The sequence below is a fragment of the Varanus komodoensis genome, unplaced genomic scaffold, assembly GCF_004798865.1.
Source record: "Varanus komodoensis strain SLA01 unplaced genomic scaffold, ASM479886v1 scaffold12, whole genome shotgun sequence".
NCBI lineage: Eukaryota > Metazoa > Chordata > Lepidosauria > Squamata > Varanidae > Varanus > Varanus komodoensis.
This window is the reverse complement of record NW_025335349.1, coordinates 27249922-27277326: the sequence shown is the minus strand read 5'-3', so window position 1 is coordinate 27277326 and position 27405 is coordinate 27249922. Positions and strand designations below refer to the sequence as shown.

At 43.2% G+C, this 27405-nt stretch overlaps 1 protein-coding gene across 9 annotated transcripts in view; it reads left to right on the top strand.

Moving 5' to 3' along the window:
- Positions 1-27405, top strand: part of SCN8A (sodium voltage-gated channel alpha subunit 8) — an 81596-nt gene that overhangs the window by 38750 nt on the left and 15441 nt on the right. For 3 of the 9 annotated variants that reach the window (XM_044422053.1, XM_044422049.1, XM_044422045.1), the window contains exons 10-20: positions 710-997; positions 2615-2974; positions 6053-6188; positions 6890-7128; positions 7556-7729; positions 10946-11302; positions 13624-14094; positions 15098-15215; positions 18382-18536; positions 19981-20154; positions 25360-25482. In XM_044422053.1, coding sequence (XP_044277988.1) covers positions 710-997; positions 2615-2974; positions 6053-6188; positions 6890-7128; positions 7556-7729; positions 10946-11302; positions 13624-14094; positions 15098-15215; positions 18382-18536; positions 19981-20154; positions 25360-25482 — 2595 coding nt within the window. Of the gene's footprint in view, positions 1-709; positions 998-2614; positions 3008-3122; positions 3125-5690; positions 5696-6052; positions 6189-6889; positions 7129-7555; positions 7730-10945; positions 11303-13623; positions 14095-15097; positions 15216-18381; positions 18537-19980; positions 20155-25359; positions 25483-27405 lie in introns of all 9 variants that reach the window. The other 6 variants (XM_044422047.1, XM_044422048.1, XM_044422051.1 and 3 more) reach the window with 4 other exon arrangements.

Here is a 27405-nt window from a genome sequence, read left to right as displayed (position 1 = left end):
CAAGCTTAGGTGGACTCCGGGGGATGGTGGAGGACAGGAAGGCCTGGGGGAATGTTGTCCATGGGGTCGCAATGGGTCGGACATGACTTCACAAGTAACAACAACAAAGAGCAGGAGGGATAATGCACCTTGATGCCTATCAAGAAAAGAAAGGTGTCCAAGGAAGCATTGCTATTTATGAGCATCGGGTTACTTTCCTGTAGTCTGCATTATGTGGGTAGAGCTCTGCAGAAGCTACTGGATAGATAACTCGCACTACCACCTCAATTTCTAAGACATAAACATTACATTCACTTGTTAATGGCAATTAGCCTCCAATTTGCTTGAAATCACATTTCCAGGAAAAAAATGAGTTTGTCATCCTAGGATATTCTATTAAAGGTATTGATCATGGAGAGGGCTATACCATGAATTTCAAGCATACACGCCAAAATGCATACATACAGACACCACATCTCATTATGTTTGTGCTTTCCAGCAATATGTATTTCAGTCACAAGTCTGAGTCTCTGTCTGATCAGTAGCTCTTGATGTTTGCCAGAATGGCAAGGAAAGACCCATAGCTCTGAGGAAGCGGATAGTCACATCCACTATACTTGTAACCTCTTGTTGGTTTGGACTATATCATTTTCCCACCTGGGACTGTGTGGAATATACACAAGACACCACATGTTCATTCATTGTCTTTTCCTCCCTTCTGTCTCTGCAGGCTGCAGCGATGGCCACTTCAGCAGGGACAGTCTCTGAAGATGCGGTTGAAGAGGATGGCGGAGGAAGGATGTCCCAGAGCTCATCAGAGATCTCCAAATTCAGCTCTAAGAGTGCCAAAGAGAGACGGAACAGAAGGAAGAAGAGGAAGCAGAAGGAACTGTCAGAAGGAGAAGAGAAGGGAGACCTGGAGAAAGTGTTTAAGTCTGAATCAGAAGATGGCATGAGGAGGAAGGTCTTCCGCTTACCAGACAACAGGTTAGGGAGGAAACTTTCCATCATGAACCAGGTAAAGTCTTCAGAACCCCACTAGTGAAACTTAATTCTCGAATCTCTTTGTATCCCCTTGGAATGCCAGAAAAAAGGTCACTTTCCACCTTTCCTGACAATGTTGTTCTATTACTTTAGTCTTTTTCTGATGACTGGAGGCCACCTATACTTTGGTGTTGGGCACAGTAGCATTCCTACTTATTCCATTCAAAATAGATGTAGTTGGAGCTTGTGCTGTGGAGGAGGGATGGAATTCCTTTATCATTCTTTAACCGTTTTTCTCAGTAGGCAGATTTTTCATAAACTAAAATAGGAATGATGCTGTAGAACTTCACGTCTACTGCTCCTGCTTAACCCAAGCACCGATTTCAGTCTCTCCAAGCTACAGAGATCATTATCAGTGTGCCTACCTCCTATTTAACAGACTTCGATTAAGAATGACCAAAAGCTGTCACGCATTCCAAACATTTGATAGAACTGGTTGCCTAACTGAGCACTTACCACAACTTTTCCTCATTGCTTTGTTCTTTGCTTACATTTGTGGATAGTGAAAAGTTTTGGCAGATTACAGAAGTGTTTAGCCATCTTGATAAGCCAGTCAGTGCTCTGGAGAAGCTCCCAGTGAATGTCCCAAAGGAAAATGTTCAGAGCAAGTCTGATAATTAGTTCCTTGGTTCAAGCTGAGAAGGTGATCAATAAATTATTGTTTTAATGGAGGCAGTCTATACAGATCTGTGAAGAGTTGCCAGGCTTCCCCAGCAGCAGCTGGTTGGATCAATCATAGGGAATTTCCAGTCAGAGCTGTGGAGAATGGTGGTGCCCGGCCCTGATGTCATTGCAAGTTGTCATTGCAAGACAGCAAGTTACTGTCTACTTGCTGGCCAGGCCAAAATTAGGATAGGCAGCAGTCCTGATGCCAGGAAGAGGGTGGGGAAATATCTAGCCATCCAAGCCTCATAAGGAGAAGGCAGAAGGAGAGAACAGGAACCACGGAGATTGAGGCGAGAGACAGAAAGGCTACAAGAGGACTTGAGGGAAGAGAAGCCTCTTCCTTAACCAGTAACGACAGAAGAAGCTAGCAGCAGTAGGGAGATGGGACATGGAAATTTGCGGATTTCTGTCTGAGGACAAAGAAAGCCTCCTTTTCTTGGCCTGCAAACCCTGAGTAACTCAGCCAGTGGAGAAATGGCAGGTTCTTTGATCTCCATTCTTAAAGGGTAAGAATCAGTAAAGAGCACAGAAAGATACCTGAATTATGGCTGATGGAAGTTGTAGGCCAAAAATCTGGAAGGCCACAGGTTAACTCTGTCACTTCTTTAAGAATCACAAAGAATAGGAATTGTGTTAGTTGTGCTTTCTCCAGTGATCCGACAACTGCAAGGACTGAATGGGAAAAGAAACAATGGAGGATGAGGTCAAATAAGAATTTCATATTCTGATTGGAATGAATCAGCCAGTGCCCTAGACTGAAACCACTAGTGTAATGTATGTGATGTATTTGTGATGTATTTCTCACAGGGAATTCATGCACCCTTTCCTGTCCGCATCAAAATGTCCTTAGTTTGCTTCACTGATAAGGCTTGATGAGTTCTCTCTCCCTTGCAACATTCCCATTCCTCCTCCTTGTCTCTTCCAGTCCCTGCTTAGCATCCCAGGATCCCCCTACCTCTCCCGACACAACAGTAAGAGCAGCATCTTCAGCTTCAAGAGAGGGTTCCGGGACCCAGGTTCCGAAAACGAATTTGCGGATGACGAGCACAGTACAGTGGAGGAGAGTGAAGGCAGGAGGGATTCCCTTTTCATCCCAATCCGGGGCCATGAGCGGAAAAGCAGCTACAGCGGTTACAGTGGCTACAGCCAGGGGAGCCGATCCTCTCGCATCTTTCCCAGTATTCGCCGGAACATAAAACGGAACAGCACTGTGGACTGCAATGGCGTGGTCTCTCTGATGGGTGGCCCCACTTCCAACATACCCAGCGGACGCCTTCTGCCTGAGGTGAAAATAGATAAGGCAGCTACTGATGACAGTGTAAGGAAGTCAGTGAGTAGGTAGTCTAGGCATGGCGGCCTGCCCTTCTTTCCGCTTTCCCGTATGCCGCCAAATGGATCCCTGATGGAATGAACGTTGGTTTGTTTAGTCACAGGAGTTATAGTTTGAACCTTATGCCAAAACGCCTCTGCTTTTATTCTTCTTTGTTTCCCCTTCCTTCTTGCATTAACCTACTCACCTACTTACTTGGCTCTCCTGACTTCTAAGGGAAAAAATAGCTTGGAACAGTTTTTTATTGTTTGCTTTAGAAAAACAGTGATGATAAATGTGTTGTTCATTCAATCAAATCCCCCAAATTATTCAAACTATTTAGAGGAACGTGAAAGCAGTAGAACAGTCATTTCTTAATCCCACACATACAAGTAGGATTAGCAATTCTCTATAAAATCCTACCTATTACTATTTTGAGAGAAGCTTCAATCCTTACTTAGGAAGACAACATGAATGAGATAAGACCAAAGGCAGGGCTGAGGCAACTGCCACCCTATAGGAGTTATTAGACTACAATTGTGAACATCCCTAACCTTTGGCCATGTTGGCTGGGGATCATGGGAGCTGGAGTCCAACACCATCTGGGAAAACCACAGACTCCCCTGCTTTCGTGTAAAATGAAGGTTTGTGAAGAAGTCAATCATTTAGTATTTTTGAGGATAGTAAGAAGGGTGAAGTTCTTACAGAAATAGCAAACTTCTGACTGAGCTGTACCACTTCAGACTGTGGCTCATATATAGGCTGAATATGCCCCCATTTGAAATAAACAAAATCCCCATCCACACAGACCAATAATTCTCAGAGAATATTTGCTTTCTTTTCCTTCTCGCTCCCTAGAAGGAACTTGTGTGTGTGTGTGTATCTGCAGTAGTTCTTGATGTTCTAATTCTATGAAACACCAAACTGGATGTGCTCTGAGTGACACATGGAATATGTCTGGATGGTCTTTGTTTTATACATAGAGATCATGATAATAGGTGGACTTAGCTTTCCCAAAAGACATTTTCCTGGCATCTCCCCCCGCCACCATAGCTGGTTTTCGCACACCTGCAGTCTGCAGTGGTACACACGAAACACATCTTTATTGCCTTTGTTCAAAATGTACCAGAGACTGAAGGTGCACTAGAGATAAAGGACCATCTCTGATCCTGAACACAGTTGCCCCCACTATAGTCAGAGTAAGTGGTTCCAGAGTGAGCGTATTTAAACTTAGTCTTGTTCTTTTCAGCTGAGCATCAGAAGTAAAACATTGCTTCTCTGTACATTCCAAGCCCTTTTTTCCATACAAAACAAAATACTTCCACTTTATTCTTGCAAGCCACTACTGCCCAGTCCCTTTTTCCTCTATAAGAATGTGTGAAGCCTTTCCTAGTTATTTTCAGCTTCAGTTACTACCACTTTCTCAAGTTAGCATGCCCGTATACTGTTCTCTCTCTGAACTGAGACCTCTAACAGCATGGAAATATTATGGATTGTTAACAACAGCATGATGCCTGCATGAACATCAGTCCAAGATACATCTCCCTGTAATGTGATGCCATTTCCATGATAGTGCTCTTGGGCAATAGCTAAACAATATGAATATCCAAGTAATCTTAAATGCACAGCCTATAAGTAAATAATTAATTTCAGACCTCTGTATGCTCAGACCCAGAGCAATAAATGCTGGGCCCTCATTGCCTTGAAGCAAAAAGTATTTGTAAATCTATGGCTCTGTGCTTGCTTCTGTTTCAAAGAAGCATGGCAGGAACTAAATTCTCCACTACTGATGTGTACTAGTCAATAGTAAATCAACTTTAGGCAAACACTATGAAGTAATGAGCTGGTGTTGTTTCGAGCCAAATTAGACATGAACCACTTTTTAATTTGTTTATGTACTTCCAGGGGACACTGAATTTTATTAGAGTCATGGCAGGGTAATGTTTAACCCTTTTCCATCAGATATTTTTCCCAATCATAATCAACCTCTTCCTCTCCTGACTGTTATTTGCTGTAGAAAAAAATGTGTGAATCTTATGTAATTTATGCAGAGAGAAAAGGAGCTGGGGGAACCACTTTTGAGTGGTGAAATGACCTATGTGGTTAAGCACTCCTTCCTGCCTCCACAGTACTCCAATCAAATTCAGAGGCCCCTGTGGTGGAGTTAAAGTAAAAAAGAAAAACGAAAGACAAAAATGCTGTTTGGCATTCCTTGTTCCTCCTGCTTTCCTGATTACAGACATAGAATGGAGACCATAGGAGGGAAGCTTTGAGCTTATTTTTTCCCCTGCCATGTCTATTTTCACTTGTAAAAGAAATTATTGTTGTAAAGGCATACAAACACAATAATAAAAATACAAGTGACAAAAATATGCTTGCCACTTATTTAGGACCTATCACTGACAGAACTTAGGATTCAGCAGGATGGAAGGATATCGTTAAAAGGCTTCAGTGGTACTAATGTGTACATTTTTATGAAAGTTATTCTCTTTCCCTTTTTTGTTGGCAAACCCTTTTGCTGGGTTCCAGCCTATTATCATGCCCCTTATCACTCATGCGCTTGCATGTGTAACTCATTGCACTAGCTACATATTAGAATCAACTTCTCAGTTTAAAGAATTCACAGGGCAAAGGGATCTATCCAGTAAGGTGCTCACAAAAGGATATACAAGATGTCTCTGTAGGGAACAAGACTCTGTATGCAGGAATTGTGCACTAACCATGAAATCAGCCTTCTGTGGTCCATTTCACAGAAGCACATTTTCGCCAGGGAGGTCTTCCCCTCCATTTCTTTGAAATGTGGTTTGGAATACCCCATACTTTAAAAAGTGAAATATTAAATAGACAGAGTTAATTTTTATAGCAGCGAAATCTTTCTGCACCATAAAAAAAAGAAGGGCAGCACGCTTGTGTCTGACATTTCATCATCCACCATATGGTAGAGACTTGATAAGGAGAACAACTTCTGCCCATGCTTTCCAGCTGAAAGCCTATCACATTTTCCTTCACAAATATTAAAAGGGCTGTACTGACAGGAGGTTGTGGATTTTACAGGGAACCACTGAAGTCGAGATTAAAAAGAAAGCTACTGGGTCACTCTTGGTATCAATGGACCAGCTGAATGCATCTTATGGAAGAAAGGATCGAACCAACAGTATAATGACAGTCATCACAAACACCCTTGTAGAAGGTAGGTGCAAGTGTTCTAGCAACCTTGTTTCCACTGGTTCAAGATATCCAGGCTTCAGAAGACAGTATTTCTCTTTTTTCATACTTCCATTAGAGATATATACACACAAAGAGCATCCCACAGTTTCTAGCCCTTACGTTTGCAGTCTTCAGCACGTTCGGCCTCTTCATGCTGCCCAGAGTTCCTTTGATGAAGAGCTGGATAAAAAAGTTGTACTGGTGATCTAAGATACACCACAAAGCCAAACTTTAATTCTCTGGATATTGAACTTCACAAGGAAAATGTTTCCCTATCTGCAAATTTCAAAGTGTTTTCTCCTCCTTCAAAACAAAATAGTTTCTCTTAATTTTTGCAAGTTAAATTAAACCGCTACTGCCCAGGTCTTTTTTCCTTCTTAAGAACATTTGACAGCCTTCCTAGTTATTTTCAGCTCAAGCAGCTACCCTCTTTTCTACGTAGCATGCTGGCATACTGCACTCACTCAGCATATGTAACAGCATATTCTTCCATTTCCATGGATAACCATGTTGTAGATAAAATATATAATCACTAATTCTAAAACAGGGCAGCCTAGCTGGACAACAAAGCAAGGATAACTCATACCATGCATTAAATTTCATACGAGTGGTTCTGAATTTTTCACTGATAAACCATACATCCATGAACAGTACTCTCATTCATATTTTCTTGTGTTGTTGTAGAACTGGAAGAATCCCAAAGAAAATGCCCCCCTTGCTGGTACAAATTCGCCAATACTTTTCTCATTTGGGAGTGCCACCCATACTGGGTGAAGCTAAAAGAGATTGTCAACTTGATCGTCATGGACCCCTTTGTGGATTTAGCCATCACCATCTGTATTGTTCTGAATACTCTGTTCATGGCAATGGAACATCATCCCATGACCCCAGAATTTGCTCATGTCTTGTCCGTAGGAAATCTGGTAAGCAGAGCAGGTGGACAACTATAGATTTAATTCAGATATGAAGACCTGCAAATTAATAATACCCAGGATGCTTTGTACACCTTAGCAAAAAAAACAGTGGTTTTAAATTTTCCCCAGCTCACTATTAGAGAATTATTTATATCCTCTATTAGGATCTACATTTTCTGTGGTACTCTGCATGGTATTACTGTCAGTTTTGAAGTATTTGAATGTGTTGAGGCAATTCTGTAAAATGTATAGAAAATGTAGGAGTGAGGCAAAAACTCCATTTATAGTACAATAATACCATGTCTTCCTTTAAATTGCTCATACAACATAGCCTTTTCTTTTTCTTTTTCCTCCCTCTGAAAGTGAAAAATCTGTATGAATCCAGATTAATTAAATAAGAGCTTTGAACATTCTGTTCCCTTTTTCTTTTTTTTAGGTTTTCACAGGAATTTTCACTGCTGAAATGTTTCTGAAGCTTATAGCAATGGACCCTTACTATTATTTCCAAGAAGGATGGAACATTTTTGATGCGTTTATTGTCTCTCTCAGTTTACTGGAACTGATGCTAGCAGATGTGGAAGGGCTTTCAGTGCTGCGATCTTTCCGACTGGTATTCCTTTTTTACTCCTCACATTTGACAGTTTTCTGTCTTGCAACTGCTGTAAAATCTTAGAAGTTTATCTGGATATAGCTAGATCTCATCATAAAGTTTCAGGAGAGGAATAATATTCCATGCAGCAGGGCCTGTATTAAAATGAAGTACAGTAGTCCCCCGAAATTTGTGGGGGTTACGTTCCTAAAGCCCCCGCAAATTGTGAAAAACCACGAATTTGGTGCCAGCGATGGGTGCTGGCTGCCAAGGCGGTGTGGGCAGGAGGTGTGGGCCAGACCGGGCTGGGGGGCGGGTGCACGCACCCGGCGAGGCAGGGACAGGGGTGGACGTGCACAGAGACAGCTTTCTCCAAGCAAGTCCAAACTCGGAGGAAACAATCTCCTTGCAAATAAGCTGCCATATGCCGCGGCGCCAGCTTGCTCGCAAGGAGATCGGCTTGGACTCGCTCAGAGAAAAATCCCACGAAAGACTGAAGCCGCAAATGCTGAACCGCAACTTCACAGGGGTATACTGTATTATTTTTTAAGTGTCCGAGAGCTCATTCCTACTCCCTGTACTATCACTATCACTATTACTTCAGATTATAAAATCCACCGGATTCTGAAGGCTAGTTGAGAGCTTTATTAACGGTATCACTTATTAACTTTATCATTGCACAATAAGGAACATTCCCCAAGAGAAAGTCAAGCAAGAAATTCTATCCAATGATGTTCCTCTGGAGATAGAAAGCTTTTCAATCCACTGGAGGCTTTCATCAGCAGAAAGAAGGAGGCAGTTTGCTGATTTCACCGTTGGCCTGTAGGACCTCTCCATGCCACCTCCCCTGGTGTTCTTCAGGGTCCCCCGACTCAGGAGCAGGGGGTGTAAGGGACTGCAGGGAGAATCTGCAAATATTGCTTCCTTCCCCAACCCACTAGTGGAAGCCCCTGCTGATCAATGACCCATGTCAGCAGAAGGAAACTGTGCGATACAATCCAAACTTATAATATACCAGATACAGTGAAACAAATGTCAGAGGGATCACACTGCATAAGTATTTATTTATTTATTTATTTAAAACATTTCTGTCCCGTCCTTCACAACAGCATCTCAGGACGGCTTAGAATCTTAAAAGCAACAACAATAATAAAAACAATCATTAATACAATAGACAATAATAAATAGTAATAATAAATGCAATCAATAGTAATAAGAATACAATCATAGTTAAAAATGAGTAAATCATATTCAAGAGAAAGAAAATATAAATAATTAAGATTTCAAAAAGCAGCTGTTAACTTCTAAAATCCCTAATTCTTAAAATGATCAAATAAAAAGGTTTTCACCTGGCACAAAAAAGAGTATAGGCTCAGCGCCAGGCAATCCTCTCTGGGGAGTGCATTCCAGAGTATGGTGCCACCGCAGAGAAGGCCCTACTCTGAGTAGACATCCTCTTTACTGCCTTCAGGGAGGGTTCCCAGAACAGGGCCTCTTCTGCAGATCTTAAGGTGCGTGAGGGCACATAAGTATGCCTCTTCTGTTTCTTATTCTTATTCCCAGTACTGAAAAGGCCCTCACTATTACCTGCCAATCTAATTGACCTTGAAAACAGGGCTACAAGCAGGGCCTCTGAGGTCAGTCTTAAAGATACAAACATACACACACACACGCACAGCCCTGTATATGAGACAAGGAGAGGGCCCAAAGAAGAAAATTCTCTGTGTAGAGCAGAGTATGTAAGAGAGAATGTGATAGAGACCTGTATCTTCTCACTAGGGCTGTTGCTGCTTTTAATTAGCTTTCATGAAGCAGAATTATGTGCATTCGGGTGGAAGCATAAAAGTCACTTCATTTAATTAACTGGCTCTGAAATGTACTTTTAGCCAATGTAAATTATGTTTCTTTCTACATGTTGCCTGATGTTATTTTGTGGTGAAAAATAAATATTCAGCATTTTTAAAAGTGCAGGTAGAAGGAGAATTTGTTAGAACTGTGACACTTTAAATAAGGGAAGAATGCAGATACAAAGATTTATCCTTTTCTATTGCCAGTGATTCCAGAAAGTCATTCTTCAGTGTAATTCACTGAAAATATCATCAGTGTGACAGAAGTCTGATTCGTATCTATGGTTACCTCTTATTGATCATGTCTATGCACAGGACAGTGACCACCACTGCTGCCAGGCCAGGATAATGTGGAGGTGAATGAAAAGGATCCTCTGCATGGATCCTGCAGCTTATTGGTAGAGCACATGCTTTGCCTGTGCAAGGTCTCAAGATCATAAGGCCATTTTCCTACACTGCTGGGAAAGACCCCTGCAAAAAGCTCTGGAGGGCCACTGCCCATCACAGTGGACCAGAGGGGTCCAGCCTTTTTGGCCCTAACACTGATGCCAATCCGAGGCTCAGGGAGCTGTGTCTGTATGCATGCATGTGCCCACACACTCATCATAGAATAGTAGATCTCGAAGGGGCCAAGGAGGCTCCAGCCCCCTGCCGTTGCAGGACACCAAGTTACACCATCCCACTGAGATGGCTGTCCATCTTTTTGAATGTGCATCAAGAGCAGTGATCTTGATGCACGGGTGACCACCCCAAGTGTGCTGGTTTTGGAGCTCAGGAACCACACATATGCCTGCATGCACACTCCTACAGAAGCACATGTGCATACATCTATATGATTACATACACACACCAGTGATGGTAGTACAGATGCTGAAGGAGGATCTGCATGAGGATCTCTGGAAGAGGAAGCAGAGAATATTATATCCTGCCCCTCCCCGGCAGGCCTGACACAGATCCTGCTTTCCTTGTTGGTGGAAACAGAGCAGTTGGTGTTGAGATCAAGAGGGAGAGAAGGGGAGGGTGCAAGCAAGGCCTGGGCAGCTGCATGCATGTGGTACACCCTGACGTGGTGAGTATTGCAACAGATGGGCCAATGATCTGATGTGGCATAAGGCAACTGTCAGTGCTCATGACGATTGCCATCCGAAGAATCTGTTATTAGCTATCCTCATGACCTGAGTTTCCATCTGAATGTTTATGCCTGTGCAGCTTTGCCTCAAGAAATTTCCTATTCAGTGTTTGGCCAACAGTCAGTCATTAAGCTATCTTAATCTTTGCGTCTTCATATCCAGAAATGTCATTTTGTTTGGTTTACCTTTGCGCTTCTCTTCATCTTTTAATCAAATCTCTCTCTTTCTCTCCCCCTCCCTTTTTTTACACCACCTTTAAGCTGAGGGTCTTCAAGCTGGCAAAATCCTGGCCCACTCTGAACATGTTGATAAAAATCATTGGTAACTCTGTGGGTGCCTTGGGGAACCTGACCTTGGTGCTGGCCATCATTGTTTTCATATTTGCTGTGGTGGGGATGCAGCTTTTCGGCAAGAGCTACAAGGAATGCGTCTGCAAGATCAACCCTGACTGTGTGCTCCCCCGCTGGCACATGCACGACTTCTTCCATTCTTTCCTGATCGTCTTCCGCGTGCTGTGTGGGGAATGGATTGAAACCATGTGGGACTGTATGGAAGTGGCAGGACAGGCAATGTGCCTTATTGTCTTCATGATGGTGATGGTCATTGGAAATCTGGTGGTCAGTAAATATCCATGATAAGTTTTTGAGGGGAAAATGAATGGGCTTCTTTTAACACAGTAACAAATGAACTCCTGCTTCTCTTGCAGGTTCTGCAGCTCATGGGTTGGATTCAACCCTTGCAACAAGCAGAAATATGCTCATGCAACAGGATTTCCATATGTACATCAAACTTCCCTGTCCTCTCCTTTTCTCTTTCATGAGCTCCAAATCTGCTCCAGAGGATCCCTCAACACGTTGGAATGGATTTGGGGTCAGCCCCCTTCCATTGATGGAATAATACTAAGTGATAAAACCCGACGGTACTGCCTTACTGGGATGATTTAAAGCCCAGACTTAAGAGCTGCACATCAGCAGAGAACTAATCGGGATGAGGCAGAATGATGACTGCTGTGCCAGTGCTTTGTCATGGCCAGAACATAAGAATTTAATATTCCTCTGGACCAGATCAAAGGCCCATCTATCCCAGCCTACTGTTTCCATACACCTCTGGGGAGCCCCAGAGCTGAGCACATGCCACTCAGAGGCTTATGGCCTCTGAACCTGAGCCTGGCATTGGCACTACGAAGTGAGCTGGATATGTTAAAGCAGCAGCAGCAGCAGCAGCCAACCAATTCAAACAAGAGATTATAAGATTGGATCGAGTGTTTTACCATGTGAGAATTGCCTGTAGCAAGTTCCAAGATTCAGAGGTCTGTGGGAAAGTGCCCTCTGATGGGCTTGCCTCTGGCTTTGGTGGTCCCCAAGGGTGGCCCTGAGAATCAGCCCCAGCAGCTGCCATTTGCCACAGCGCCCCTCATGTAGGATTTTCCTGGGATCTACTATGAAATGGCAATTCCCAGACCAGTTTTTTGTTTTTTAAAGGACAGTTCGGGGCAAGTGTCCCCAATGGACCCTGCCAGAGTACAATGGCCCCAGCAGCTGCTCTGACGCCAAGTCAGAAACTGCTTGACGGTGTTTCAGCCACAAGGGAGTTAAGTGTTGCTGCTGCAAAAAATACAGCTGCTGACATCAGACCAGAAGAGACCTGCACCACTTGTCTTTGGCAGGATGCCCTGGTCGCTTTGGCAGCTCTCGCAAAGGTGTCCAATGCAGTCGCTGGGCATGTCTTTAGGCTCATGGAACCATACGAAGAGGAACTTTCTCTTTTCAAACAGACATAAACATTGTAAAATCTTTTCCCATTTTTGTTACAGTGCAGCCAGAATCTCCAGGGCACTCAAGTACTGGCCAGGAGTAGACGAGAGACTCCTTTTGCCAGCCGTACCTAGATATCTGTAATTGCTCATCCATAATTCCAGTGTTTCCTTTCTCCTCCTCTTACAGATTCTGTAAGATTCTTCCTTTCTCCTCTTTCAGATTCTGTTACCAGCACTCTGTCTTACAGTGCTGAGAACAAACAACCTATGAGGCTTCCCCCATGCAGTGCAGGCAGATTAATTGAAAGAAGCAGCATGTGTATTATTCCACAAAGAGGGAATTCTGCAGGGTTGGCTTTCAGGGGCAGAGGATAGAACAGGAACAAAGTTTCTGTGTTCTTGTTTTTTCTTACTTACTCACTATACTTAAATATCACCTTTCTGCTGATGCATCCAAGGACATTTACAGTTTTAAATGGAGGTTCACAGCATTTTTGTTTGTTTTGTTTTGTTTCAAGGGCCGTATCAGGTGTTTGCTGCAGTGCTGGAGGCCACTCACATGCAGGCATACATACTTATACATGTGTGTGTGCACATGCACACACACTCATTCACACACTTGCAAATGCATTTTTGTCTCACTAACCTTTCCCTGTAAGGGAGCTAAGGGAAGGTTTTCCTCTCTAGACCCAACACAAGAAATAGTTCCTTTACCTCTGATCTCTCAGGAAAGATGGGATATAAAGAAAGGATCTCCCTGCTATACCTAGAATGAGCAAGGGGCCTCCAGGCTTTCCCCAGCTGGCACTAGTGCTAACAAGGAAAACTGAGCGAGGCGTACTGGAAGTTACCATGGGCAGTGTGCTGGCCACAGGTTGTGCCCCCTAGATTGAAAATATGGCGAAAAAGCAATGGGGAGAGGAGAGAGCAAATTTCAAGTGCCGATTTATACAGAATATTACATAATCGTTAAAATACCCTGGTGAAATGAAAGGCTGCAGTGCTGGAAGTGGAAGAGCCAAATAGCAGTTGGCCAGAGCCAAGCTAACAAAGCGACTCTCACTCTTTCCTTCCACTGCCACCCTGTGGAATAAGGCCACACTGGAAAAGTATTGCCAATTTACTAAATTTAAAAAAAGAGGTTAGGAAGCAATACCTCACAGGGCTTTTCTACTCCTTCAGGTGCTGAACTTGTTCTTGGCCCTGTTGCTAAGCTCTTTCAGTGCAGACAATCTTGCGGCAACTGATGATGATGGGGAGATGAATAACTTGCAGATCTCTGTCATCCGGATCAAGAAGGGCATTGCCTGGGTAAAGATTAAAGCGCACGAGTTTGTACAGACCCACTTCAAACAGAGGGAAGCAGATGAAGTCAAACCCCTGGATGAGCTGTATGACAAGAAGATGAACTGCATCGCCAACCACACGGGGGCTGACATCAACCGAGAAATCGATTACCAGAAAAATGGCAATGGCACCACCAGCGGCATTGGCAGTAGTGTGGAGAAGTACATCATTGACGAGGACCACATGTCTTTCATCAATAACCCAAACCTCACTGTTCGTGTCCCCATCGCCGTGGGTGAGTCTGACTTCGAGAACCTCAACACAGAAGATTTCAGCAGTGACACTGACCCAGACGGCAGCAAAGAGGTACGCATCCATGTCTGTGCATAGACTATATCCTCATACTGTGGTTGGGATACTCACGCATATTTCAAAGGAAACAAACACAGGCTTGGGACCAGAGTACCAGGACTCTCTGCAGATTTCAAGACACAGATTTGTTAGGCTACTTTCAGCAGTTGGGCAACACAAACTTTCATGTGGCATTGCAAGAATGTCGCAAAAGCCCCACTGGACTCACACCAAAGGTTCATTAGGATATTTAGAAAATGCAGAAGCTGTTAAATAACTTAGTTCTGATCCGGACATTGGTCTGGGAGTTCAGGTCAGCTCAGATTGGAATTTAAGAAGAATTAAATTCCTCAAGCACCCCTCATTCAGTTGCCTCCAAGAAGCCCATAAGCAGGGCACAAAGGCCATAGTCTTCTCTCACAGTTGCTTGCTCACACAGTTTTTCAGTGGTATCATGCAGCTGCTCAGCTTGGAGGCTCCAAATAGACTTAAGGGCTAATCACCATTGAGAGCCTTCCCCAGCTTGGCACCTTCCACCAATATCAGTCATGCTGCTGGGAGGGACAGCAGTTGTGTTCCAATGCATCTGTATGGTACAGGGTTGAGGAAAACTACTGAAATCAGTCATCAACACATGTTTCACTGTGTTTAAAAGTTCGAGATCTAATTTCCTGAAAAATTAGTATTTTTTTTCTTTAGTGATCTAGTTATATTATTATATATAGTTTTCTTTTTGTGGTCTGTATGTTTAAAACTTCAGAATAAACAAAAAAAATTACGGGGAACAAGAAATATTTGTTCTTTTTTCCTTTTATTTTCATACTTCTTTAAAAAGCCTGAATCCTTGAGAGCTGCTACTCGGGAAAGCTGGTTTTGCATTGGTTTTGTATTGTTGCTTTGTTTTGTTTTTTGCTCCAATGATGTAAAAGTGACTAAGAAAAGAAACACTCCATTTCATCTAGCTTATAATATCTGTTTTTGTGATCGTTTGGGATGTTCTTTCTTGTTCTTATTTAAGAAACTGGATGACACCAGTTCATCAGAGGGCAGCACCATTGATATCAAGCCAGAAGCAGAAGAGGTTCCCGTAGAAGCACCAGAAGAGTATCTAGATCCTGATGCATGCTTCACAGAAGGTGACCTTGAATACAGCTTGGAGAAATGGACTTTTTAGAATATGGACTTCCCTTGGGCACATGGCATGGGAACCTCTTGAGTTCTCTGGCAGGCCTGGCTACAGGTTGGAAGGAGCCTGCCAAAAGTGCTCCCAGAGACCTCTGCTGCTTGGTGGGGTCCCAACTTATGTAGGAAGTTGTGAGCTACCACTTTACATTTTCCACGAGGTTTCTAACCTGGTTCCCTTGGCACAAATTTTCATAGGTGTTTAGGCATGGTGGGTTCTCCGGCCATCCAAACCCATACCACTTCCCACAGGGTGGCTTATGTTTCAAAAACAAGCCATCCTAACAATCCATGGCTTGTTCTAGAGGTTGTTCACAGCAGAATGGTTTGTCATACCACCCAAACCTTGATGATCAATTTCATCATAGGTTGCAGGGACCAGCTAAGTGAGATGTTTGGCAAGAACAGCAGAAGCCCCTGCTGTTCTTTGTTATCTTGCCTGTGCCATGGCCCCTGTCTGTGCTGCTCCACAGATGCCCAAAAGGTACTTTGGTGTGGCCATCACCAGCTCACCAGCCTTTCTTTTTGATCCTAGAAAATTGTGTTCATAATGTTTCATTCTTATTATTGTGTTTGTTGTTCTTTTGCAAATGCAGTCTTAGGGTGTCCAATCTATGCAATCTTGCATGGCCAATTTCCTTGTCTGTTTGAGCTGTCAAAGGAAACAGCCAAGTAGAGCAGGTAACAGGCAAGACAAATCTGCTTGTTGGTTAATTTGTACACACTTGCCAGGGACTAGTTGCCAAGCTGGCAGTTGAAACCCTCTGGTAAAGGGGACGAAAGTGGTAAAAGAAGAGGCAGAGAGACAGTATCTCCCCTTTAGCAATGTAATCCTCTCAATTCTAAGAGCTGAACTGGCAATTCTGAGCACCCTCCACCATTTCAATACCTCCCCATATCTCCAGCTGCTCTGCCAAGGGGAGATATTAATCCCCACCACTGTTTGTGGCTCCTTCTCAAAAGAGTTACTACAAGTGTAGAAATTTCCCCTCCACTTGCTCCCCAGCCATGAAATTTACAGATATTTTTGCACTTTTTAGAAGTCTGAGAACCACAGTAGCTACAGCAGTAAGTGCTCCAAAAAGAAGCCACAAAAAGGTATTAATATCTCACTTTTCTGGAGCAGTTGGATTGGAAAAGTTTGAAAAGGTAGAGGGCACTGAGTACAATCAGTTCAATGCTTTAAATGGAGAAGATTTCATTGCTAAGGGGGCCTACCCCCCCTCCCCCGTGCACTTTCCTTTGCTTCCTTTTCCCCCTTTACAGGGCGTTTTCAATTGACAGCGTGGCAATTAGCCCCTGAAAACAATGCACAAATTCACATTCTTGCCAGTCTATCAGCTCCTCCACTCCATCACCACCTTTGATACAAACACAGTTGTGCAACTTTCAGCAGAGGAAGGGGGAATATTTTTCTCAAATATTTTTACCAAAAAAAATGTAGACGTGCTTTTGGGGACATAACTAGGAGAAGAAATGGCAGTGAATGAAAAGCAGCAGCAATCAGAGTAAGGAGAAGATCCTACCACAAAGGACTCTTGGAGGTGTGTTGGCACCTGCTGGAGCGCTGAGGGGGGAGGAGGAGCAGCACAGCCCATGGAAAGCAAAATTGCCTGTCAGGCTTACCATGTTCAGTAACCAGAAGGCCTCTTTGCGGAGTGGTTTAGCATGTTGCAGGAGCCTGCCTGTGGTATGTATGTATGTATGTATGTATGTGCGTACGTACGTATTAAAAGCTTTTCTAGGCTGTCTGCTACAAGTGTCTCGGGACGGCTTACAAGAAAAAGAAAAGGGAAAAAAACCCCAAAAATATAAAACAAAACAAGGCACTGCATCCATTCTCAATTAAACCCAGAATAAAACCAATTAAACATTAAAATGCTAGGAAAATAAAAAGGTTTTCACCTGATGCTGAAAAGAATAAAGCAACAGCACCAGACAAACCTCCCTGGACAGCAAATTCCAGAGTTGGGGCACCACCGCCAAAAAGGCCCTTCTCTGGGTAAACTACCCTCCTAATCTCCTTCAAGGAGGTCTTCCAGAGGAGGACTTCTGCCTCAGATCTCAAGGGCCTTAAATTGCGCCAGGACTTCAGTTGGCAGCCAGTGTAAATGGTGTAGGACCAGCGTTGTATGAGCGTACCTGTCAGCCCCTGTTAATATCCTGGCAGCTCTGTTCTGAACCAATTGCAGTATCCAGACCCTCTTCAAGGACAGCCCTACATAGAGCGCATTGCAGTAGTCCAACTGGGAATTACCAGAGCATGGCTCACCATTGCTAGGCACTGCTCATGCAGGTAAGAGTGCAGTTGGTAGATCTCTGGGGCATTGTGAGACATTTACATGGCAGCTTGCAGGCTCAGCCACCCCCCTACGGGGGGCAAGGAACATGCCAGCTTCAGGGAGCTGGGTGATCATCGCAGGCTGCTCCCTGGGGGGCAAAACCAGAACTGCAGGATGCTGTGCCTGCAAAAACAGACAGGTGTGGCTTATTGTGCAAGTTTGCATAATTTATTTAAAAACCTGTTTAGACCATTCCTTACCATGGTCTCGGGATGGTTTAAAAATAAGACAAAAAAGAATAAAACACTGCTTCCTAGTCAAAATCTTAACCAATCAGCAGACTTCCCTGATCTGTTGATTTCAAAGGACTTCAAACATGCTCCGTTTTCTCCAGATTTGAACCCACAATGTCCCAGAGTTAAGCTATTGGTCAGTTCACATTCATGCTAAGCCACTCTGCAAATAAGCCCCAGTTGAGTTGTTTGCTCACTGAAGAACCCTTGGTATGCCTTGAGCTTACCACAGATTGTTCTTCTCCTTCCCAGAGTTTACAAGAGTGGAAACTGAGAGCACACCAAATGATCAGGCCAGGGGAAAATGGTCTCATGGGGCACAGCCATCTGGGAATCCCAGGGGCTGGACTGCAGCACCAGGAGAGACAAATTGGCCACAGGCCTGAAGTTCCACACCGTTGTACCAGAGCAATATTCTTTAGTACTTGTGATGCTTTGGAATGTAAAAAGGACATTCTCTCTGGACCTTGTATATTATTTCCTGTGACAAAGCTAAGAAAAATGTTATGGCTCTCAGAAAGCTTGTGCTAATTTTGCATTTGCAGGCTGTGTGCAACGGTTCAAGTGCTGCCAAGTCAGCATTGAGGAAGGGCTGGGGAAGTCTTGGTGGAATTTACGGAAAACATGCTTTCTCATTGTGGAACATAACTGGTTTGAGACATTCATTATCTTCATGATCCTGCTTAGCAGTGGAGCTTTGGTGAGCATGGCTACATTTTGCGGGGCCTGGTCTTGTTGATATATGAAATGTGTGGTTGTATTTCATGTGTCTACTAAAAATAGTTAAACGATAGCAGCATGGGGAATCCAGATTAGGACTATAGAAATTATCTCTTGCCTTATGCCAAAATCCATTGGACTCCATAAGTCTCTGGGGGTGGCCTATCTTAATGGATCCCCCACCCCTGCAAAAAGAAACAGGCACCATGAAGTCAAATGTTACCTGAAAATAATCTGACCATCTGGCTTAGGTTGAGTCAACCTTAGGGGAAGGTGAAAACGTCTCTCATTGCTCAAATGGAGAAGGGGAGGAAATAGGCTACAAGCATATGGTGTAACAGGAAAGCCAGTTCAAAGAGGCATAACTGCTAAGTTGCGCAAGCCAAAATCACCTTAGGAAGAACACTGTGTATAGGTGTTCAGATAACACCCTGCAGATGTTAGATGCCTCTAAGCCAGAGCAAGAGAATAGAGGTGCCTGGTCTTAAAAGAGAATCTAGATATAGTAGGCATGATGGACACCCAGTAAAATGGAGAAAACCGGTGGATATGATTGTATCTCTGGATATCAACTCTATAGGAAGGACAGAACTGGGCATACGGAAGACGATGTTGTTCTGTAGATCAAAGAAGGTATAGAGGCCAGCAGACTCAAAAACCAGAAAGGTGCAGGCTCCTCCACAGAAGCACTGTGGATGACAATACCTGGCTTCAAAAGTAATTTAGTATTAGCAACATGATGTGGTCCCCAAGATGGGGATGATCTTGAGATGCAGCCTGAAATGAGGGAGGCCTCAAAACAAGGAAGTGCTGTAATAATGGGTAACTTCAACTATCCCCCCACCCCACCCCACTGCCACTGACTGGATTGAGCAGGACTTAGTACAAGACATAAATGTTGTTGAACCATTCAGATCCCAAAGCTGTGACAAAACTGAAAGTAAATACAGTGACTGCCAGTTTCATGTAGAGAAGCTCTAGGTCTGCCCTGATGATGGTTATACTTAGAGGTTTTTCTGCAGAACTTTTTCCCCCTGAAGTAATTTGCAAAACCTATAAACAGACTATGGGGATCAAGCAAAGAAAGAAGACAAGCAAGAATGATCTTGGGGTTTTCTTTCAATCTTAATCTGCAACAATATAAATTCTTTCATAAGGACTTTATTGCCTCCAAATTATTTCTGCTATTTACTTCTGATATATCTGTAATTGTTTGTTAATTTGGTATTTTAATAAAGTTTTAACAATATTTTAATATTTTAGCATGGAAAGTGCTTAGAGAATTTGCTAAAACAAGTGGTAAATAAATACTATTCCACTGTCTGCTGCACTCATATATGCTGAGCTTTCACATCATTTGACATTGCCACCAATGCAACGTGTAAATGCTATGTAATAACAATTGTTGCACTGTTGCTCCTTAGGCATTTGAGGATATTTACATAGAGCAGCGAAAGACCATACGGACTGTCTTGGAATATGCCGACAAAGTCTTCACCTACATCTTTATCCTCGAAATGTTGTTGAAGTGGTGTGCCTACGGATTTGTGAAGTTCTTCACTAATGCCTGGTGTTGGCTGGATTTCCTCATTGTAGCAGTAGGTATCACTTTGTTTCTTTGAATTAGTACAACAATCCGTTAGGAGATCATTTTGCTGCCTAAGTAAATGACATCCAGCAGTATCACTGCTTTAGTCTAAGGACTAGTTAAGATGGATCCACTCAGGTGAATTATTGGAAACACATTCCCTACTCTTAACTCCAATGATTTACAGTGCAGAAAATTAGGAGGGTGAGGAGCTTCCCATGCCTTTCCTTTCAGGTCTGCTTTTCCATTGGGGTTGGGATGTTGGTTGAGAAAAGAACATAGACAAAAAAACATAATATTTCTAGCAATTCCGGCTTCTACAAGTTCTCCAAGAGATGCATTGGGCAGTATCAGATGCCTTGAACAGCATGGCCCATTTCTCCCATCTCTTTACCCACCCCCACAGGTTGTAAGGTGCTCAGCTGTGTGTCTCTACCCATATTTTGATGGTTGGAGGTAATGGGAATATTTGCTTCCCTCTCCTTCCTTCTTGGAGAACCATACAGAAAGCTCCACTCCCTTTCTTGCTCAGCCCACATAGAATATGATGAAAGGCTAGAGCTTTCATGTAGGGATAGCACTGGAAATGGTTCCTTGCGGCAAGCAATCCCTAACTGGTCCATGATGTCTGCTAATACCCACCGCACAACACAATGAGTCAAGCTGTGAGAATTTACAAACATTACAGGCAGGGATAGCTCACAATAGTGAATACAGTGGTACCTTGGCTCACGAACTTAATCCGTTCTACAACTCTGGTCGCAACCCAAATTGGTTGCGAACCAAGTCAAGTTTCCCCATAAGGTTCAATGTAAATAAGGTTAATCCGTTCTGTACATATTTTTTTAATCACAAAAATGTGAAACAAAGTAACAAAGAACAACCAAGTAACAACTTCATCATCTTGTACTCAGAGGCCAGATCAGTCACATGAATACCATGCTCATGCTTTTCTACAATTTCCTTCTTCAATTCAATGGTTATTTTCTTCAAAACCTTCTTCTTACCATTATTGCTCTGCACATTCTTTTTATCACCATGTTTGCTCTGCACTTTCTTTGGAGCCATGATTCGATATTATTGAATAATAATAATAATTATTAATAATTATTATTATTATTATCAGCAAGTGACCACAGGCCTGTCTGCAAGCAGGGAAGATGGCCGCAATCGCGATTGTGTTTGTGTGGGAACATGGCCGCGATCATGGTTGTCACCCAATGCGGAGTTCGCAAACGGAGGCAATTTTTTTCTGAAATTTTTGTTCGTGAACCGATTTGGTCGTGAACTGAGGTGTTCCTGAACCGAGGTACCACTGTACTGGATTGGGAGTAGAGGAAGCTTTTTCATGGTTGTCATAATATGTGTGCCAGTCTTCTGTTCTACCAGACCAAGTCATTACTGTCTTTCTTTTGCTGCGACTCTCACTTGGAGAAGTTCATTATCATGCACTAAGTTAAATCAAATGTGGACTTGCATTCTCTGTGTTTATCACAACACAATGCCTGATTGGAGCACAGAGGAACATCTGCAGTGACCACATTGCATGGTGTGAGGTCACACTCTGCCCCTGTATCCCATGCCAGAATCCCCAAATCCCATCTCCTGTCTCAGGCTGCTCTTTGCTCCCACATGGAAGCTGCTCTTTGCACCAGCATCTTGGGGAAATCTGTGTCAGGATTCCAGGACAGAGGAAGACTCTGCACTACCACTCAAAACCACATGCAGAAGCAAATGCAAATCTGGCATCCACCTGACAGGTGTGTGGCTTTCCTGACAATGCTTCTTATAGTAGTAAAGTTGACTCAGACAAAATCTGAGATCAGCCACAGGCCAATATTACAGAGCTTTCTTACAAATAATGTGCTCCCTTCGTGGAAGAGAAGACCTGAAAGTGAGGTGATGTGTACAGCAGCAATTTCTTTGCTTTTGTAGGCATTACTGGCATGTGATAAAAAACTAAGCAGTAAATTGGCAGAGAAATTTTACTAAATATTTTGAAGATGTTTGCTTCAAAGATATGAAGTAAAGCAGGGACTTTGACCTATGTTAAATAATATCAGAAGCGTTAAAATCTCTAAAATGGCTGCATTATGTCAAGCTGAGTTATTGATGAGGAAATAATATGTAAGTGTTCTGTCAGAGTTTTGGGGACAGTTTGGCCATGTTGTTCTTTTCTAATTCAAATGATGTCAAATATATTTTTGTGTTTTGTTTTGTGATTGACAGTATGTTCTGTTATTATTGTTCTGTTTTAGTTTGATGTATTGGCTTGTTTTGGATTTTAGAAAAGTGGGCTTACTTCTAGTGTAATGTACAACAAACAAAGAACTGGGTTTTTTCTGAAATTATCTTCTGAAATCTAATATAGCCCAGTGTAAATGATTTATTTGTTCTTTGTTAATTTACTGCTAATGTTGAAGATTTTAAAGGGAAATTCAGGCGTATAATTCTATTTGTCATCCTGGTCTTCTAAAAAAATAATCAGTGTTGCATGTCTGTTTTTGTGTTGAGGAAGGGTCACATTTCTAACACAACTGCACTTCCCGTCCCCACGTTCTGACTCTGAAAAAGGCCCTTAACCTCCCTAGTCCATATGATAATAAAAGTTCCCTTCTGAATTATAACTTTTGCTACTCACCAATGAATGCCATAGGTACAAGGCTAATTCCAGTCCTTATGGAGGTAAAACACTCGTTTCCCCCATTGCTGTATTACATTATTCCAGCTCACCGCTCATAGGGCTTTTGCGAATGGGGCAGCATATAAGTGTTCCAAATAAATAAATAAAATAAATAGGGCTGTCATCCTAAATACACTTACTAGGAAGCAAGTCCCATTGGGTACAGTGGGACTTACTTCTGAGTAAACATGCAGTCTTGTATGGGTTGGTCATAGTCACTCTGACATTAACGTTTAGTGGAGATTTTGAATGGAGAGTAATTTTCACACTGTAATCTGTCTTGCCCATCCCTGCTATCTACTCTTGCATAAAACAGAGCTGCATTTACCTGTACTTACAGAGGCTCCTGGAGGGCTTACCTTCACCTTGGGATTCCCTACCCAAATTGGCAGGCATGGCCCAAAAGCTGCTTTTCAAGAGGAAGGGGCCATCCATACCTCCAGGGTACCCTACCTAGTAAGGCAGGAAGTCAGGTGCATCATTGCTCCTAAAGCACAATGCAGCTTGCTCTCTTTTCTTCAGAAGTAAATGTTTCCTTTCTTTGACTGCTTCCTCCCACATACACACCCCAGTCCAGAAATAGCCAAGATAGGAACAGAGGAGAGGAGAACATCCAATTAGCCATAGCAGCTCCTCCCAATTGGCTCCAGCATACCGACAGGAGTTCAAGGGAACTTCAGAGCCAGAAGCAAGCATGAAAACACTGCTGCATGTCCTTCCCACTTCCCTGGATGTTGAGCAGGCAAGCAAAGGGTCCTTCCAATTATGCCTTCCTGCCCATGTCAGGAAATACACTGAGGCCACCAGAACCCAGGCAGCCTTCCAAGGAAGGAGATGTCTGGGCCCGGCTTTCACAAGGGCTTTGAGAAACAGACCCTCCTGCAAGCTTCTGCACATGGGTTGAGTTATCCTCTTCCCTCTTCCCCTCAGTACCTTTACTGCTTAGGGGTGGGCAGAAGGAAAACTGGGATCTGTTGGCAGATCTCTGGATTATTTGAAGCAGATTGGCAAGCGTTTCTGACTTCCAAAAGTTGAGCAATTGGTGGCAACAATATTACTTTCCCTTCTCAAATTATGCAGCTGAACTGGAGAAAAATAACCAGGTGTGAATTTTTCTGTGGAAAGACTGTGAGCTGCTTTCACTTCTGGTACACAAACCATATTCTTGAGTTCAGAATCCTTCCCTTTAAGTGTACGTCTTTTGTATCTGCTTCCATTTGGTGGATCTTGCAGTTCTTATGGGTGGAAAAGGTAGATTCTGCAGGTCCAAAGTCTGCCCAGCCATGCATTAGGGGCTACACTGGGGAATCTATCAATCCATGTGATGCACCTACTGATTTCAGAATATGTGAAGCAGCCCTTAGTCCCTACCATTTTAGCTGCTGGACTTTGATATGAGTTGATAAGTCTCTCATATGTATAACAATATCCTTATCCAAAATAAAATAAAATAAAATAAAATAAAATAAAATAAAATAAAATAAAATAAAGCATCTGACCAGAATGGCAGATTGCCCAAGCTGCATTCCTTCAAGCCTTCTCTCCCCAGAGTCAGCAACCAAGAAAGGGGAGGGAGGGCTTCAGCCCCACCATTCTCCTTTGTCACATCTGTTGCCCCTTCAGTCGTGGGTGGAGACACTCTGGATGAGCGCCTCCCCATTTCTTAGAGTCTTTCCAGGTGAGCCAGAACTCGGATTCTTTCCGCATGCTTCCTCAGGGGAAGGAACCACCACACAGACAGGGCTTTTTTGCCCTCCATGAAAGGAGGATTATGCATGCGACAACGGAGGGTGGGGAATTGAGTTCCCTCCCTTCATGTGGTCACTCTGCCCAGGCAGAGAAGGCTTGAATAGGGCTCAAGTTGAACTCCAATTCAGCACCTCAGTAATAAGCTCAGCAATTTGCCCCACACAAATACTTCGGAGTTATAGTATTCACATCTCAAAGGAGAAAAGAATGGAGATGTTTACCCTTCCCACTCAAAACTATGCAAAATCACACCAGTGGCTATGAGCAAGAGTTATGCCCGCCCCCGCCCGCCTTTCCACCTGCCCCATGCCTGAATGAGAGAACTAAGGCAGCTTGTGCAGTGTGTGTATTTATCTGTATTCTTTCTCATAGGTACCTTTAAAAATTTGTCTGGCTTAATTTAATGGGAGCTGCTGGGATCCTGCAGACTGTTAAGAGGGCGAGGGTAAGGTTCTTGTCATCCGTTTGGGCTCCTAACCTCCCAACAGACCCTGTTCCCGTCTGTGTGTCTCTGCCTTTCTCTCTCACACACTTATTTTCCCTTTTTGTTTTTTCTTATGCCTCTCTCAACTGCATTATTTCTTTCCAGGTCGTTTCAGTGAAGTGCTATAGGCAGCTGTTGGCCATGTCTTCGGTATCAGTGCAAATGGGGGTGGACCGGGGCCTGCAGTCCAATCTGGGGTGATGGTTCTCTGCCATCAGTGCTAGGGGATTTATGCTAACAGTCTGGAACCTCTTCTTTTTTTTTTTCCTTTTCTTTTCTTTTTTCTGTTTTCTGTGTAGGTCTCTTTAGTCAGCCTTATAGCTAATGCCCTGGGCTACTCGGAACTAGGTGCCATTAAATCCCTTAGGACCCTCAGAGCCTTGAGGCCTTTAAGAGCGTTGTCCCGATTTGAGGGGATGAGGGTAAGATGTCATTAGCGAGCTGATCCTTCTGCATGCCTGTGGATTATGGGGTTTTGTTTTGTTTTAAAAGCATGCTAGAACCGATCAAACTGGTAGAAAGACATAACAACAAACCGAATCATGATGCAGCTGCTGACTTGATCACCTCCCTGTTTATGATTCACCCTCACCTTGCTGCACAGTTCTCCCTTTTTTTTTAAATTGCAGAAAAAGAAAAAGGGAGATATATGAAGCTGCCTCATTATTGGCCCAAACATGTCATTTGTAGATTCTCTGTTGGCACTTGGCTGTTCTTATTTGGCCTGGCTTCTAATACCTCTAGCATCTGAGGGGGCATTTCTGGCTGTAAGTTTCGGATAGGGAGAATCACCAGGTGCAAAGAAGCAGAATTTAAACCACCTCATTTTCCCCCTTCCCCTAAAGTTTGTGACCAAAGATGTATCATAAGAGGTCAACATGCGTTTGTTTGGGGTCTTTAAAAGTTACTTCTACAGCTTTTGTGGGATCATTCAGGAAAGGGCTGGGGTGTGGGAGGAAGCTTGCCAGCCCAAAACAAAAGTGTTCCGGTTTAATTCCTCTCATTTGCACCTCGTTGTTCTCGGTCTAGTCCACGAGTGACTGGCAACTTTAACCAATAGCTCAGCTTTCCTCCCTCTTCTCTCTTCCCCCTTCACCATGCTTTATGGTCCCCCTGTCCTGTCACTGTGATGTTAGCAACAAACCACAAGCAAAGCACAGAACCTGAACTTCCCAGAAACTTTCAGAAGGTGCCATTGCCATGTAGTCCATGTTTTAATAGAAATTGCCAGTTTAATTTTTTTTTAAATGTTTCTTATGCTAAACCAACCCAAGACATCCCATCCTGGTCTGTACGTTAACGAAACACTGATTTCAAGGATCCTTCCTGCACGTATTAATATATTCCCATTGTACATGTAATACCCTAACCTAAGCCAGCCTGCATAGGATTGTATTATGTGCAGGCTATATTAGAAATCTAGTTAGCAAACAAGTGTAAATCAAGTTAGAGTAAAGCTAGAGTGGGGGTGGAACTGGAAAAGATGCAAAGAAGAGCGGCAACCTCAATTCAAAGACCTGAAAATGTGCTTGATTTTCAAGTTCTAATTTTGAACTATTCAAAAAGCCCAAAACAGAGTTAAAACCATGCTCTTTATAGCATAATCCTAAGTTTGTTTACTCAGAATTAAGACCAGTAAGTAATTAATCAAGTAAGTGTTTATAGGATTGGAGCGTAGAGGTAAACTCAACAAATTGCAGCTGTAGAGGTAACCCAATACATGTGTGCATGCATTTCTTTTTGAGGTTACCTATGTATCCTATGTAAAAAAGGGGACTTACAAATTGTTAACAATTAGATCAAGCTGTATAGAATAAGCACAGAAGTTACTCAGTATTTGAATTTGTTAGACTTAAGTGAGATGCATGTTCACATTATGTACAGCAGAACCCCCATATCCACTATCTCAGTTACTGCAGTTTCACTTAACCGCAGCTGACCATCAGCCCTCCATATTCATGGGGCTAGGAGCACTGGACCCCTGCAAAAGTGGAAAAATCACAAATATCTCTAGAAAAAAAACTGTGAATATCTCTAGGGAACTATGTGCTCTCTCTGGGGATGCCATGCAGAATGTCTCAGTACTAGCCAGCCTAGTACATCCTACCACTTGTCTATTGGACCCTTGCCCATCTTGGCTAATTAACAACGCCAAGCACGGGACAGGGACCTGGATCTTGGAAGTGGTTAACGCCTCTCTGAGGGATGGCCGGGTACCTGCCCCTTTAAAGGAGGTGGTAGTCTGACCGGTCCTGAAGAAGGCGTCACTGGATCCAGAGATGGCCACTAATTATAGACCAGTGGCCAACATCCCGTTTTTGGGCAAGGTGTTGGAGCGGGTGGTG